The following is a 17,399-nucleotide window of genomic DNA, read 5'->3' on the forward strand; positions in this document are numbered from 1 at the left end:
GCTAAAAAAATGGAGGTTGCACAAATCTTAAAGCAGACTAGGATTCATAACAGCCAAGTGCCTGTCTTTTTTGATTATATTTTAAGGATGTGCAAACTCCAATATGTCACCTTTTGTAAGCATGATTCCTGAATGTATTTTTGCTAATTCAACTGCTAAAAAGACAAAAATTAAACAATCCTTTTGTGGTAAAACTCTAATATATTTCAGATGCCAAACTATGATCCTTTGCCTTCAAAAGTGCCTGTTCTTTTCCTTTTTCACTCTTAACTTCACACTGTGCTTAGAGGGAAACCACATTAGTAAGCAACTTCTCAGTCAACAGTGATATTCAAAGGCAGCACTGCAGTGGAACTGCTGCTATGTAGTCTGTGTTTCAGTGACTCAGGGGCTACCTTCCACTTTGGATTCCTGTGCCTTAATGGAAAAAGCTGCAGTAGTGATAAAGACTATGTTACTGATGTCAAACTGACTTTTGAAGAACATTCCCTGACAAAGGTATTGAAGTCCAAGAGAAAATGGTGGTTTGGACCTTTGAGGGAGGGAGTAAGCTTTGGTTGAGGTGCATTGGGCTGGGGGGGAGACAGAGCCTACAGCTGTAGGTGGAGTGGGGCTGGGAAGGGCTGCAAAAGGAATTGTGTCCTCTTGTTCATTTGGGCTTTGTTTTGGGATCTTGGACTCCAGCTCAGCCAACGCAGAGGATAGGGAGAGCCTAGAGCTGCAGCTGAAGAGGGGCTATTAGAATGTAAAGAGTAGAGACTTCATCATCCATTTAGTTCATCTTGGGATATCAGGACCTCAGATATGGCCATCTCTTGCAAAAGCAAAAAAAGCCACTTTTATCTTCTCAGGATACCTAGATCAGTCATATACCCTCAGCACAATGAATGTCCTGTGTTTAAAGGAAGCTTGCTGAGGCTCTTACTGATGTAATGCTTGTTTATGCTGCTCAGAATTCCCCTGAAACTAATTGAGGATTTCTCCATTATCTGTTGTTGCCAAAATGTCCATTAATGGAGAAATCATTAGGTTAGGTAATTGTTCACTTTCTGGGAAGAATTTATGCAAATCAAAATTGCTTACAGAAAACCAGGTATGCTTATGGGAAAACCATGTGGAATTAACAGAGAAGAAATTAGTAGGTTTGTATGGGCATTGTTCCAGATGCCTTTATTCATAAATGGAAGACTAGGCTCTTTCTTTGTATTTCTTCTTGTGTATGTAATTGGAGATGTTTATTTAATTTATATTTTTTTTACTGAAAATGTAATTTCTGTTAAATATACAGAAAATGTTTTTTCCAATTATATAATAATCAATTATTTTTATATACTATTCACCTGTTGTTGTCATTCCAGGTGTTGTATAGACTTGCTGATTCAGATTTAGTTTTGGATATAAGAATCTTGGAACATGGGGTGTGGTCTGTACTGCTGGCTAATCGTACTGTACTGTAGAGAATTGAAGAGAAGTGATATATTAAGTATCTGGAAAAGTTTATGCTTTCTTCCCATCAGAAAACCTTTTAGAGTAAGAGAGTTTTTAAGCTCCAAATTGACTCTTTTGAAGAAGTATCATTGCAGGGCAGGTTCTCAGACTTTTGGGATAGGATAGGACTGAATGAGTTCCTCCAGGGTAATGTGCAGCACTTCTAACAAAGCTGGAATCTCTATGCCATTTTGTTAGGAAACAAAACATCAATTAGCCTTTGAAGTCTGCAAATGTTTCCTGCTGTGGGCTATGTACAATAGTATTGTATACTTATCTCTTTACAAACTGTGAAGGTCTTGTTCATTTTTCTTTGTCCTGTGCAAAGTGAGCACACCCCGAAAGTAGAATGCTAAGAAATAATACCAATGTTTTCTGCCTTAGTGAGGTAGAATGTAGAGGCAGTAAAGAGTCAAAATGATAGAATTTCAATTTCTCCTCCATGAGTTTTACCCTCAAATTGGTTGTTGTTTACATTTAAATATGTATGACACATTGTGTTCCAGGAGTTCAAATTCAGATGAAAATTAAGGTTCCTGACCTATTCTTTCACTATTCTCTATGAGCAATAAGCCTGTAAACCCAGAAAGGGCATTAAAAGAATAGTGGTGGTGGTTGGAAGCATACTCAGTAAGCACACTAGGAGTGTAAAACCTGTTTTTTGTAGACTGAAGATTGCATTTAACATTTCTTAGCTAGTGTTTTTGACCAATTGACTGGCATGTAGCTATCCATGAAGTGTTGCTTATTGACACCTGTGGAGTGTTAGTGTTGCCCTTGTGAGTCTTCATTTATTGTATATTTGCTTTGTCTTAAGGTACTAGTTCAAAAAATTATGTAACTGTGAGGATCTCAGCTTTCATTTTACAATCCTGGACTTGAAGTGAGAAAAAGAGCGCGTGTGGTGCGTAGAAGATTATTCTGGAAGCCTTGCTGTCCTTTGAAAAATGAAAGAGAAAAGAAAGTAAACATGATCACTTAAGGCACTCTGACTTCTCTGCTTTACAGCAGTTTCCTAGTGGGGCTCGATGGTGGTGGAAGCACGTTGTCTGTCTGGTTGGTTATACTCAGTATTACAGGTTTAGAATGTTGTTAGTTTGCTCCCTGGTGCTGTTCTTTAACATTGTGTCTTTAATCTCATGAGTGGATGTCAGGAGACCCATGTCAGCAGCATGTGATATTTAAATAACACATACTGATCTCACTGGAAATTTTATATCCGTCTTGTTCAGGTTCTTTCTTTAGCTACCTCCTGCACCACAGGCCTCCTCTCTGCCTATCTCACTTGCTTAGTCTGTGGAATATAGGTAATTAATGCTGCTCCACTTTACACAGGAAATAGGACAGTTAATTAAACCAAATAAAAGGAATTATTTAAATTCATATGAGTATTAAAAAATTTCCTCGGGTGAGATCATTAGTTCAGGTGTTCTGGGTCAGGGTGAAACAGCTAGGAAGAAATAGGAGCAGAGAGCTGACGGGTTTCCATGAGACTTTATGTCAAGCAAGAGCACATCAGACATTTGCCTGAGAAAAGTGTAGGAAGTCAGTCCAGCATTTTCTCCTTGTTATAAGTGTATAGCTAAGAGCTGGTATCTGCCCATTAGAATGCTTTCATGTTGCTGTGAGAACATTGCTCTGTTCTCACATGTACTGCAATGAGTTTCACACTGTTGAGTCCAGATGGGTGAACTGCAGCAGCACAGTGTTTAAATGAGGTTCAGCATCCACCCAAAAGGGAGTACATCTGCAAGTGACTGGACAAAGCTGTGCCTTGTTGCTGGCTGGCACATTCCTCTTGCTGTCCTTATGTGAACTGCCTCAGGTATGTCTGTGGGAGTTACACATATGGGCATGTCCTGGAGTAGTGCAGTAGAAATTTTGGTTGGTTATTGCTTCCATTTAACTTGCCTATAAAGTCCATCTGGACAGGATTTCTGTGCCCCAGGAGAAGTTTGGTTTGCTTCTTCAGTTTGTTTGTTTCAGAAAAAAGAAGCATTACAAAATAAAATGTAATTTCAATGTTTAGTGTAATGTTAGTAAGGTTTACAAATAATGTTGTGTTTCTGTATGTCACATCATTTTTTTTCTTTAAATAATATATTTCATGTGAGGTGAAAATTCACTTAAATTCACAAAATCACTTAAACCTCTGAATATGTTTATAGTGTTTAAAATTGCACAAATCGTATGGGTTTTTTTGACTTAGATTTGTGGAATGTCAGTGGATTGTCTTCATCACTGCACATACTGCAAGCTACTGCATGAATCTGGTTTACTGAAGCTAACTTGTTTATCTTATTTGAGGACCTGCTTCTGTGTTTAAAACCAGTATTTGCTCTGTATGAAAGACTACCAAAGATACAAAGAATTTAACTGACATAGGTAGCAAGATGAAAAGGTGTGTTTTTAATTTTCTTCCACAAACTTTTCTATTGACTGCAAACTGCAAGAGAGATGTATTGCAATTCTAAGTAGATAAGCATCCGTGTTTGAAATCCTGTTACACCTTGGTGTTCCCCAAGATCCTCAATCTGACCAAAACTTGATGAACTTCATTTCAAGGAGTAATGTGGATAGGGCAAGTCACTGTGATTGGAGCAGACTGGCAAAGCCCACAGTGTTCTAGTAACAATTAATGGACTTTACTGCTACCAGCCCAGATTGTCACATGCACTCAATTACCTTGTGTGTTCTGCAGGCTTTCTGCTTTATTTTCTTCCAAATGGATTTAGATGGATTAAGACTCATCCTCTGGGCTTCCTGATGTGCAAGCACCTCCTACCAATGTTAAGGTCAATTTAAATTACTGCTGTTAATACTCAAAAGACTCTAAATGGGTTCTTTGTATTATTAAAGATAGGGAAGTTTGTGGTACTGTGCACTATGTCAGGGTTTCATCTTGCTCATTTTTCCATTGTCTTAAGTGAAATGCCTAGTTTGAGATAGCTATCCAGGTAGTCCAGAAAGGAGGTTTGAGAGGAAATGCCCCAACATAGGTTCCATTCAGTTTTAAAGTAGATACTTGAGAAATATGTTGTCCTGTTTTGATGGATTGAAAAACAGAGAGATTGAGTTTGATATTTTATTATTACTCATTGCAGTGAGACAATTACCTTCCTTAGTGCATGAATATGGTTAAAATTTATTTGTGAGCAACAGTGAATAGTGAACAACAGGTGAGATAAACCTCTACCTAACTTCAAGGTGCAGACAATTTATGATTTTGTATATATCTTTAAGTGGGACTTAGTTTCTCAAGGAATGCCCTTCTACAGATGAGTGGAGGAAGAGCCTAAGTAGAGACTTTATGCTTCAAGTCAAAAGTATAGATGAGTAACATTAGGTGAGATGAAGCCCGCCCTAGATACTCTTTTGCTGGAGCTTCTCTGGCAAACTAACAGATGTCTTGAAGGTAGAGGAACTCTTATTTAATCTGTTGTTTGTGCCTGAGGCATTCCTGTATTCTGAAGAATCTGATTCCATAGGAGTTTGTCTTTAAAACATCTTGCTTGATTTAAGTGTGAACAAAATCAGAATATCTTCAGTTGGTGTTTGGTGGAATATTTTGGGTGAGAAAGGTATCCTTTCTAAACCTGTCAGCCAAGGAATGTGGGATCTTTTTAGCATCTGGCACTGAACTTGGCAGAATAATCAAGTCTTCTCATCTAGCATTTTAGCATTTATTTATTTATAACTACATCTTCCTGTGTTTAATTGGTTTCAGTAAGCTAATTACACAAGCGCAGCATGGCAAGGAATTGATGTTGGTGATTATTGTTTTCTACTTTTTCTTTTCCTTAAGCAGGTCAGGTTGGCCTGGGTCTTAAGTCTAATGATAAACTGGCTAATTTCCTTGTATAAGTAGATTTAGTTTATTTTCAAAGACTAAATGCATTACTGAGCTTGCCCCTAGGTTATCCAAAAATTAAGAAAATAATACACTGAAATGTTTGGTGCTGTAGAGAATGTAAGGCATACATTTAGGATTGCTTATAGGTGAGACAAAAAGTCTTTGTCAGACAGTTACCTTTATATCATCAGGCATATTTTACTAAATTAAAGCAGACCTTGCTTTCAGGCATGGCCTGCTTAGTGGGAGGGGTTTGGAATTGTGTATTTTGTCAGGCAGATTGGCTCATTGTTGATGGCTAAACATGTACCCTCACAGTGACTTTGTTTCTATTTGCAGGCAGAATTTGGAACTTGTTACGTTTTTGGTCATGGTTCAGAACTGTCCAAGGTAGTAATTTCAGTCCTGCCATGTGGCACAAAATGAAAGGGGTCGCAAGAGCTTTTCATACCCAGTATTGTGGTGGTACCAGATGTTCACATGTTTTCTCTCTCAGTTCAGTCTAGAAGGATTGTATGGAAATGAGCTCTTTATCTATGTTATTCTTGAAGATTTTGAGGTTCAGCTGTGAGTGTTTGGTTCGTGTTTTTGCATTGATTTCAGCAAAAGCTAATCCATTTTACTTGAGCTGAGATGACTTCTCTACGTTGTCTGTGAAGAGCTGTCTGCTGAATTTGCTATGATACCAGACAGGGATGTATGTTTTAGTTTTTCAGACATCCTTTCAGTTCAGCATATAAACCACCATTTTTCTGTAAAAGGCAACACCAGGGTCAACTCTGGGATTCAGTAAGGTTTTTGTTGCCACATTCTGAGGCTGACTCTGTATGTATACTTTTGAATGGTTTCCAGTGATTGGATCTGGCTAGACCAGGTGGTTATTGTCACCAAAGACAGCTTACAGCACTGTAGGATGACTTTGAGTTAAGATATTACCTCACATTATTGAGCCTCTCTGTGATGAAATACAATATACATTGCAAGTACTAGGAGTTCTTTGTTTTAAACAGAAGCATTTTTTCAATTTTTTACTTGATGGTCGTTCTGTTCTCAAATTTAGATTCAGATGAAGAGAAGGTTATTAACTGGAACTGGAGAAATTCATTCTGATGCCATTGCAAGTGGAACTAATTTCAATACATAAAGTGTTGATAGCTTTTAGATATTTATATTTTATATACTACCAAGAATTCTGCTTGGTTTATTTAAATCCCGTCACATTGCCAAAATTAATTACTGGTATTTTTGCCTTGCAATTGAAGTGATTACAAGTGTGTAACTTAGCTTCAGGCAGTTTTTAGCCAAAACATAATTAAATATCCAGCTGTTTTTCCCAATGCCTCCTTCAAGCACCAGAAAACATCTAGCTTTCCAGACTCATCTTGAGAAGCCAGTAGCCATGATGTCAGCAGATCCCAGTCCCTAGGATTTTCTGGAGCTCTAGATCCACTACCATTTTTACAAAGGAAATGTTCAAAACCTTTCCCCCCGGCATGTGTCCATTTTAAGTGCAATTTCTGTCTAAATGGACCTTCCCTTTCTTCTCCTTTGTGTTTTGAGGCTTGAAGCCAAATAGTGCTGTTGCAGCCTTCAGCTGTATGGCAGTCTAAACAAGTAGAGCCCAAACTTGATTACAGAGGGGATGTAGGAATAGAGACTTTTCAGATACTGCTTAGAGAAAAGAGATGACTTGTCTTATTAGTATCTAAAATGTAGGAATTAAAATATTTTGCATTCATAATTCCTGATGATTTTAGTAGAATTGCTTTGTTAATGTTGTATGTTGAGGCCTTAAAAGAAAAACCCTTTGCTTTTCATGTTTTAAACTTAATTACACCAGATTTTACTCTTGTAACTTTTTCTAAAATACCCATCAGAATGTCTGATCATTTGACAGGTAAACATGTTATTTATTAAAAACAGTGGCAAAATATCTTTCAAAACAAAATAGTGTGTGATGTACAAGTGTGTTGGAAAGACTAGTAATTTAAAGTATAATGATTTGGTAAATTAACAGCTTTTTATAAGCACAAAGTATTAGAATATGATTTTTCTTCTTACTATAAAACTTCACTAGATGTCAGTGTAGAAAGTATTTTCCCTTAAATGCAATGGGAACTGTAGAATAAGAAGTGTTAATTTCTTCAACACATGCAGATTTTAAGATGAGAGTTATTAGAATTTGGTAGTAATTTTTTGTAGAAATGCATTTTCAGGGCACTGAAAACAATTTTGATGAGTTGACACTAAAAATTGTTTCTGTTCAAAAAGACATTAAAAAGTCAAAATTCGTTTCATTACTCAAAAAATTTCTGTAAAAAACAGATACGTACTGTAAATTAAAATGATGTTTTAAAACATAATTCAAACCATTTTTAGGGTTAAAATGGCAGATTTTTTGATGTTGTTTTATATGCTTGTTTATTTTCAGTGAGAAAAAAATTAATGTATATTTTCACATAGTTCAAGATAGGGCTTAGGCACTAACTTACACAGAGAAGAAAAAAAATGCATATATGTTTATAGATGTTTCACTCTGATTAGGGAAAGCATTCCTAATCTGTTGGTGTGCTTGTGCTTGTTTTAACTGTGTTGTGTTTTTATATGATGTTTGAGGGATCAGACTATCTCTGTTCCTACGTGAGAAGGTTGATTCTCTGGAGTTCCTTGAGAGCTGGGTTTTTTGAGCATTTTTTTGGTGTTATTTTCTTGAAGCTTCAGTGCTTTTATTGAAGGTTTAGTCTCCTATGAGATAGACTTTTCCCTTTAAACGAATTCCTTTGTGTTTCTGAAGTGACGCACCAAGTGAAAAGTAGCGGTTTGGCTGTTGTACTGAACCCATCATTTTAGAAGATGTAATATATTCAAGTCTTGGTTTGCTCTAAAGCCCATGGCCACAAATAGTACGTGGTGGTGCCTGTGGTTTCCCTGGGGTTGAAGTGAGCTGCAGCCAGCAGGGCTTTGCAGGTGAGCCTGATGGAACAGCAGTGAGCACCTGGACACAGCTGTTCTGCTGGTGTGGAGAGCTAACGAGGACACCCTCTCCAACAGTCCTCTGTCTGATAGTACAGCACTGAAAAGATTCAGAGGAGATGAGCACTGACTGCTTCCATGCTGCCTTCAGCTGCCAATTCACAATTTCTCTCTTGAAGTTGCTTGCTTTGAACAGAAGCTTAAGTGACCTTCATGTTTTTCAGAGCTACCAGAAAGGAATTGATTCTGTGCAAAGATAGGCTATGACTAAGGAAGCCATAAGGGGAAAAAACCCTCTATAAACTATATTTACACTAGTTTTCCAGCCTGGACTTGAATAGTAGGTACATAACCATTAAAAAGGAATCTTCAAAAAAATGACCAAAAAAAATTGACTTCGCTGGAGTTGCATCCAAAGTTACATTTTGGGTTGTTTCTTGCTGTTAGGTATATTCTATTTAGAGGCAAAAGGGTGGGGTTTTTTTCCAAAATACTGGCATCACAAATTTACACCTTTTTTATTTTTTACACCAAAAGGAACGTTTTTTTTGTACTGAATTTTGCTGTGAAATTAAATTTATGCTAGCATACTCAGAGCCAAGATTTACAGCACTAATTTGGTATAAGTCATATAAATAAATGTGCAACTGAAAATCAAACTGGATGTGAAAGCATACCAAAATTAATTAAATGATGAGTACTTCCTGTTCAGAACTGAAAATTCTAGAGTCCTTGTTAGTTTCATTGACCTTATATGGGAGAAATCTAGATATGCTTCAATGTTTGTTGAAGTATGGGATAGTTTGGCCCTCATATTAGCTTTTAATTGCATTTCCCATGACATTATCACATAAAAAGTCTGGTACAGAGTTTGGGGTTGTAGGTCTTTTTTTGATCAATTTGGAAGCAAGTACAAGGTTTGGATTTTGAGAGATCACTGGTGCCCCATGTTCTGTAAGTCTGGGAACTTCTGCTGTAACAACAATTTATATTGCTCCTTTGGAAATGTCTGCATCGATTTCTGTCTGAGGCTGGATGAAATGGGTTTTTTTGTTTGGCTGTCTGTATTCTATGCAGATCATAGGAAGAAGTCAAAGGACACAAAGCTAGGGTTTACATCCAGTCTCAGCTGTCCCCCCACTGTTTGTGAGTGTTCTGATCCAGTCAGTATTCTTGGATCGTATCCTATGCAGTATAGAATCACAGAGTCATGGAGTAGTTTGGGTTGGAAGGGACCTTACAGATCACCTAGTTTGAGCCCCCTGCCATGGGCAAGGGCAACTTACTCTAGACCAGATTGCTCAAAGCTCCATCCAACCTGGCTGCAGGTACAGGGATGGGGCATCCACAGCTTCTCTGGCAACCTGTTCCAGTGCCTCACCACCCTCACAGGGAAAAAGGTAGCCTTATGTAAGTGTTTTTTGTGTATGAAATATTTAAGTAATGTAGCTGAAGGATTGTTGTGAATGAAGTTGCACAAAAATGGTATGTTTTGTTTTGCCTTGCCCTTCTCTGTTACCTAAGACTGTATGCCAAAGAGCTTGGCATAAGTACAACCCTTGTTGTACCTTACAACCTCTACAAGCTTTGTTCCTTTAATTTCTTAAGTAGAACAGCACTCAGCTTGGCTGTAGTTTACACTGCATTTCCTGAGTCCTGGGATTTATCCTCTCCCATCTACTGCTTCTCACTCTGCTCATAAACCACAACTTAGAATATTTATGACACAGATTTCTGTAGCAATTTATGGGAGTCTTCTCAAGGAAGATTAAAGTTGACTGATCCACTCAAGATTGCTGATTTTCCATTTAGAGGAGTTAGGCATATGATAAATGTTTTCAAAGAAGATACACTGTGGGAGAACTAGAGTTGGTGATTATGGTTTACTCTTAAGTTTAAAAAATGGGTGGGGAGAACAAATTGAAAAATTTCATAGAAACAGTAATTTTGAGGACTCTCTGTACTGTGGATACTGCAGGAAAACTGTGTCCCATCTATTCATGCTGGAAAGGGCAGATGAAAAAATGAAAATCTCAATCCTAATTCATGTTCATTAAATTCAGGCCACTGTCCTCTCCCATTTCCAAAGCTGAAATCTTTTTCAGTGGGATAGTATTTTGTGGAGGACAGGGTTGGAACAGAAACTCGTGTTTTAGTAAAAATAACAAACTGGTTTTAGGGTAGAAATATCTTCTACTGTTTTTCTGGAAATGCTTTCTGAAGGGAAAGTTCTGTAAAACTTTGGCATGCAAATATTTGGTCAGTACCTGCCAGGACACAAGTATACAGTGTGCTGCAGTGACTGGTGTGAGAGGAGGCTGTTAAAATCACAATCCTCTTCTCATGATGTGGCTGTCTCCTGACAGTTTCCTTGTGTAGTAACTGAACCCATCATTTTAGAAGATGTAATATATTCAAGTCTTGGTTTGCTCTAAAGCCCATGGCCACAAATAGTACATGGACAAATAACCAGTAATGTTTATAGCAGAGAAAGGCTGCTTGTGAAGGTGGGCTGTTTGAGTTATGGATCCAGGCATATGTGTTCTGTGGACAGTTGGGATGCTACCCCAAAAATAAGAATATGAGTCAACTTGGTGGTCCTCTCTGAATGCTCAACAGGAGTGACACTGCTATTCTGCTTTGTATTCCTGTGTTTAGCAGAACTATATAATAACTTGGGTTGGAAGAAACTTTCAGAACTCTTTTAGTACAGCAGTCCTGCAAGGAACAGGGAGATTTTCAAGTAGATCAGATTGCTCAGAGCCCCATCCAGCCTGACCTTGAATGTTCCCAGGCATGGGGCGTTCACCACCTCTCTGGGCAGCCTGGGCCAGTGTCTCACCATGCTCATTATGAAAAGCTTATTTCTTATACCTCATCTAAATCTGCCGTCTTTTATTTTAAAACTGTCAGCCCTTGTCCTGTTGCTACACACTTCATTAAAAAGTTTGTCTGTCTTTCTTGTTAGCTCCCCTCAGTGGAAGACCACACTCAGGTTTCCCCAAAGCCTTCCCTTCTCCAGAATGAGCAAACCAAGTGTTCTTAGCCTATCCCCATATGGAGAGGTGTTCCATGCCTCTCAACTTCAAAATGGATAGTGATGGTATTCTTTGGGTTCCCTTGTGGAAGAGCTGTCCTTATCCTGGAGCTAAAGTTAGTGGCATTCACAAATTTCTCAGTTCCTCTCTACCAGTATTGTTTGTTTCTGAGCCAAATGAACTGTGGTCAATGAGTATCAATACAAAATTGTTAGCAGAGAATTTTTTTAGTAGCAGCACTTTTAGGTTTATAAATGTACCAAAAATACTTATGTCACAAACAAGAAATCCTCTTTACTGAGATGAGTGTGTGTTTTTCACAGGGCATTGCAGGAGTCCCTGGTTTGGCAGGGGCTGCAAGCACCAGTTACTCCTGCTTTGCTGTGTGATGATGTCTGCACCCCAAGGTGCACTGTTTTTAACACCTAGAAATGCTGTCCAGGTTTAATTGAAAAACTGAAATGTCAGCCTTAAAATGAGAAGCATCAGCCTCATTTCAAAAGTTTCTATTACAACCTCAAGTAGCTGCCTACTAAGAGTTCTAAGAATGTTTCTGTTCTTAACCTCTATTACTTTTAGCTGTTAAAAATCTTTTTAAAGTCTGTTTCTTTGGGAACCTTTTGAAGTTAAGTAAGGGTAAATCTGAAGGAATGGTGGGAGTGTGAAATGGGACAAAATTCTAATTTGAAACCTGGATTCTTAAACCTTTCCTGAGATTTTTCTATATTGCACTTGCCCTCGCCCTTTCAGTTGATGTAATATGAGATAAGCCTGTATAATGCAAAATATGTAGAATGTTTTATTCATTTTTACTGCAAGTGCTAAAAAGGAAAAAAACACCCTAGAAAAAGAAAATAAGTAAAGCCTTTAAAATTTGTATTTATAGTATTGATTTCAAAGCCTTGCAGACAGCATCTCATGAAGGTTGTTTAAATACTTGCATCAAGTATTTCAGTAGTCTTTCAGTAAGAATTTAATTTGAAGTTCTGCTGTAACTGCACATGCACACATCTTTGAATTCTACATTTAGAGATAAACTCTGAATTTAAATGGATCTTAGAGGAGTAGCTGAGATTTTGTGGAACAAGAGGAGTCCTCTAGTGTAAAGGAAAATCTTTTCTGTTCCTTCCTGCCTCCTAAACACTGGTGGAGAGGACACTGTCAGACTGTTACGGCATTTGCGCTTTGTCTGCTGTCATCATCATATTTACTAATGCAGATTTGTATCTGTAATTTAGCTGAAAATCTATTTGCCAGTGCATAGCTGAATACTTCTAGCTCATTTGGCAGTATGTGTTGGCATAGCAGTCATCATGGAAGCAAAATGTGTGTTTGTATTTGGGTCTTGTGGCAGATGTGTAATACAACAGAGCTACTGCTCTGGCAAGGCCACTTTCCTGGCTCTACCCCCATTTGAAGTGTTCTCTGGTTATGATCTGTGATTGTGGCTCATATTGATGTTTATCTGCCTTTTCAGAATGAAAATAGCATATAGCATCACTTTTCCTTTTTTTTTTCCTTGTGATGTTTCAAAGACAGCACAGCATTGTACAAACACAGTGGAAACAAAACTTTTTAATACACTTCTTCTCAACTTCTATATAGGTTCCTAAAACAATTTATAACCCACCCATCTCATTTGGTAGCTGAAAAGCTGAGGTTTGCAGTCAAGGCATTAGAAAGTGCAGGTGACTGAATTACTGCACCAGCTCAAGTATGTTTAAATTATTCTGTGTGAGTAAGTATGTATGTAGGGGACAAAAAAGATAAAGAGAAGAGGAAATATATACTTGCTCCTCTTTTTTACTTTTTTTTTTTTTGGTGGAACTTGGGGCAAAAGAATGAGTTTTGTGGAGTGAGCTTAAGGTGTATATGAAGTTTGCCCTCAAAACAGGGTTAAATTTGTCTTTTTGGGTAACTTAATTTCCCAAATAAAATGTCTGCTTCCAAGCAGCACTCCGTTCATTTTGCGTTTACAGGGTATTTTTTAAAAAGAAATTTCAACTAGGCTTCTTCATTTCTGACTTTTTGTTAATATTAAAATTACAGCATCAAGTTGGAATGTTGTGTCTCAGTTTTAGCTGTCTTTGTGAAGGCAGAGCAGAGTGAAGACAGGAGAAAGTCTGAAGACAGAAAGGGCTGGAAGGAAGGAGAAGCAGCAGTAGCTTAACTGATTGTTTGCCTTTGCCTTACACAAATGTGGCCATGCAAACACCACACATTAAACAAACACACTAAAATTGATAAAATAAACCTTGATAATAGGATATTGAACTGTCTTTGTAAGTTAAATTCTGACTGTATTTAATTAAGTAAAAACAATGTTTCAACCATGATGCTTTACCTTATTGTTAAATGGACAGAAAATGTAGGATAAAATAAAACTGTTGCTGCCTTACTTACTGGAGCTTTAATTTCCCCTTGTCCATATGTGTATTGTGAGAACACAAAGCATAACAAATAGTGTTTGCATTTAGTTCTGAATACAGTGAGGTCCACGATCACTCTTCTCTCTCTGAAAGCAAGCTTCAAAGCCTGTCTGGCTGCCCAGAGACTTTGCATTTCTGCACATGTGATGGATGAGTTCGTTGTTCTAATAAAGCATGGCTGTTGTTGGAGGTCATGGTCACAGGAGAAACACAATCCATCTTTAATGAGGGGCACTTCTACAGAGGCCTTGGATGCCAAGACAGAGAGGGAGCATTTAATTTTTTATTTGATGTAGAGGGCCAGTGCAGAGACACTATCTTTTACAATTTTTTTTTTTTAATTGCTAAGAAGGTGGGAGCTGTATCCGGTACAAACATTAACCATTTTAGATATTTTGGCTTAGGTCCCAAGTGTAATGAATCTGGAGGTTGCAAATGTGTGTATTTCTATGGCTAGGTCGCTGATGAGGTAGGGAAATCAAACCTCTGGCCATGCACAGATGGTGTTAGACTTGCCTGTCTGAGCATCCATCCTTAGGAACTGAGGTCTCACAGGCTGCATGCTAACTAGCAGACAGTGCCTGTAATCAAGGGGAATATTATGGCCTAGGGAAATTCTTCAGAGCAATTCCCATCAATTCACATAGTGGATGTGTATTTGAAGTACCTCTGATAAGTAGGAACTTGTGTTAGAAGAGAATCTGAAGGTGGATCTTCTCATTGGCTGGGCAAATTCTGTTACATGTATGCCCTCCTTTTTGTTTTCTAAACTATTTGTAGGTGTTGGACCTTGTGATGAGGGTTATTGGCACCTTTTTGTTCAGATCAAGAAGCAGCAAATTAAGAGTAACAACTTTTCTTCACTGGATTAGTTATAGTTGGAGTAGTGTACAAGGGATATAGAATTACACACATTACCAGTCTCCTTACGCATTTATTTTGGTTTTTAAGCTCTAAAAATGAGATTGTTCTCTCACAGTGAATTTATTTGGTATTTTAATTATATTGCCTAAAGACTATGTCTGAATACTGTGTATGTGGCTGTCTAAGAAGAAGGTAAAACGCTTTCTCTAAATGTAAAGAAATGCTAATTATCTTCTTCCCCTTAGCTTCTGCTCTTAGACCTGTGGGAGACAGGCGTTATTTAGCAAAGGGAGGGATGAACATCACTTCTTCCAGGCTCAGAAGAAGTTAAAACATGAAATGTGTCTGCTGTGGTCCATTGACATGTCTGTTCTTAGATTTGTTCTTTCAATAAGCATCTCTGAAAGGTGGCAGGAAATACCAGCACTGTCAGTACAGAATCAAAACTGGGAAAGAGCCGTGTGTTCACCAGAAAATTGGAAATGCAACTCATGCTTAGACTTTGAAAACCAGAAAACATTGTATGCCTATTCCCTGAATTCAACATTCAGGAGTATAATATATTCCACAATCCCAATTTTATCTTTCTTGTGCTTGTTTCATTTATTTAGGCTTTGTTTAGTTTAACAGTTTTAAACTAAACAGGTACAGATTTAAGTATCTAAGGTAATGCAAGTGTTGGGCTGTAGTGAAAAATGTGTTTTTAATATTTAATTATTTGGCAGTTAACCGGTTTCTTTTCAGCCCAATTCTTGTGTTGTGTTCATTGTTCTGATATTGGAACAAATGGCACATAAACTCTTTTAGAGGAGAGAAGGGTTTGCATGTACCAGTATTCAGTTTATTTGAGGTAAAGATTTCTTTAAAAATATACTCTTAAAAGCAAACATTTTTGCTGTATTTTTATTTGTCTTTCAGGTTGATCCAGCTTTGAAAGAAAAATTAAAACAGAACCAGAACCCTGTGACACTGGAATCTGAATATGAGGTAAAATAAATTTGTTGCCTGGGGCCCATAACCTTGGCTACCCTTGATTACTCTGGCCGCTGGTGGGTCGTATCTGTCCCTAACTAAAATTAGATCAACCATCTGCCTTTGACTCACTGATGTCCAATAAAAACAAGGATTTATGTAAAGAAAGGTTTTTGAACACGTAGTGCTTCTTTCTGAACACAGCTTTACTTTGATTTCCAGGCATCAAGTACAGTGGTACAAATAAATTCACTATTTCTGTGGTTAGCCTAGTTTATAAATGTAGAGCTGATGTTGGCCTTAGAGGGAGTGTGTGTGAATGTAAGTCAGCACTTCTGCTGTATGAGTTTGGATGATCTTTAGACCAAATTACAGAACAATGTGCATTATGTACTTTATCTTATTTCTTCTGTGTCTTTGAAACAACTGTCATTCCTTTTGCATGGTTTCAGAAAATTTTATAGAAAAATAGTTCACTCTTCCTTCAACACTGCATTTTCTTCAAATATTACTGAGTTCTAAAGTGTCTATTTTAACTAGTTCTGTATCCAGAGTCTTATAAATTTTCAGGCCTACAAAAAGCCATGTTAGAAAAACTGGAAAAAGCCTCTCTGTGACCAGAAACAAGGGATAAAGCTATTTAAGATTATTTTAATGTTTTGAAATTAATTGAATCAAATGTCCAACTAACACTTCATCTATCTCTGTGGCCTTTATGCTGAGCACAGATTTTTGTTTTCTTCCCACACCACATTTCTGTCACAAGCCTTTGAAGATCTCGATTGCACCCATTGCTCTCATACTTAGGTGTCCAAACGGCAGTACCTGATCTTGATAATAAAATTTTACTATTTTATTACTCTTTTGTGATTTGTCTGAAATAAAAATAAAACTTACTTTTTATACTGTCACAGGCCTAATTTCACAAAATATTTACTGGTTTTTACTATTATTGCAAATAGTTTTGGGCTTCCCCTTGCTATAAAGAATTGTGCTTTCTGGTGCAGGGAATAACAAGATGGAAAGTTCCAGTGGAGACTCAAAACTTACAAATTCATTACGTTCTGATTGCTTCTGGGATTACTGTCTCTCAGTTTCCATTCAATATATTGTAAGGCTGCTCTGATTTGTTTATGTGGAAGAAAAAATGAAAAGAACCACAAGCAGTAAAAAGAACCACATCTTAAACTCAATATCTAACCTCAAAATCAACAGATCTGTATTCAGATATACCATAGTCTTTCTTCAAAAGATGAGTAAATAGGTTAAGGAAAATATTTAAATAGCCATAATTCCATTATCTTTATGGATAAATCAATGCTAATAAAATACATCTGGCATAACAATATATTACAAGCCTCCTTAGGTAATGAGACTCTTTTCTGATGGACAGAAATGACAAAAGCAATCTTACTTTTTCTTAATCTAAACTGTAGAGAGTTCCCAGACTGAAATTCTTCCAGAGTAGTGCTTGGGTGTTAGAGAGGGCAGATCAGTTCAACAAAACAAATGGATTTGCATAATGAAAATAGATTTGGATTATTGTTTTGAAATCTAATATCAATATATACTTTATTATGGGCACCAACTTGCAAGCACACTTTAATTTCTTGCTTCAGTGAAACTTGTGAAACTACCAGCAGTCCTGCACATAGTTTGCAGGCTCCATGCTGCTGAGTGTGTGACAATTTTAAGTCACTGTTAGCTCTGTATTCTGGTGGATAAAATCTAACCAATCACCCAGTCACAGCTAACATTTAGGAGTAGTTTTCTGTGGATCCC

At 37.4% G+C, this 17,399-nt stretch overlaps 1 protein-coding gene across 3 annotated transcripts in view; it reads left to right on the forward strand.

The window, feature by feature from the left end:
• Window positions 1-17,399, forward strand: part of LOC134419660 (cytochrome c oxidase assembly protein COX16 homolog, mitochondrial) — a 44,436-nt gene that overhangs the window by 14,740 nt on the left and 12,297 nt on the right. For all 3 annotated transcript variants that reach the window (XM_063159214.1, XM_063159215.1, XM_063159216.1), the window contains one exon: window positions 15,564-15,632. In XM_063159214.1, coding sequence (XP_063015284.1) covers window positions 15,564-15,632 — 69 coding nt within the window. The remainder of the gene's footprint in view (window positions 1-15,563; window positions 15,633-17,399) is intronic.

The sequence above is a fragment of the Melospiza melodia genome, chromosome 6 (assembly GCF_035770615.1).
Source record: "Melospiza melodia melodia isolate bMelMel2 chromosome 6, bMelMel2.pri, whole genome shotgun sequence".
NCBI lineage: Eukaryota > Metazoa > Chordata > Aves > Passeriformes > Passerellidae > Melospiza > Melospiza melodia.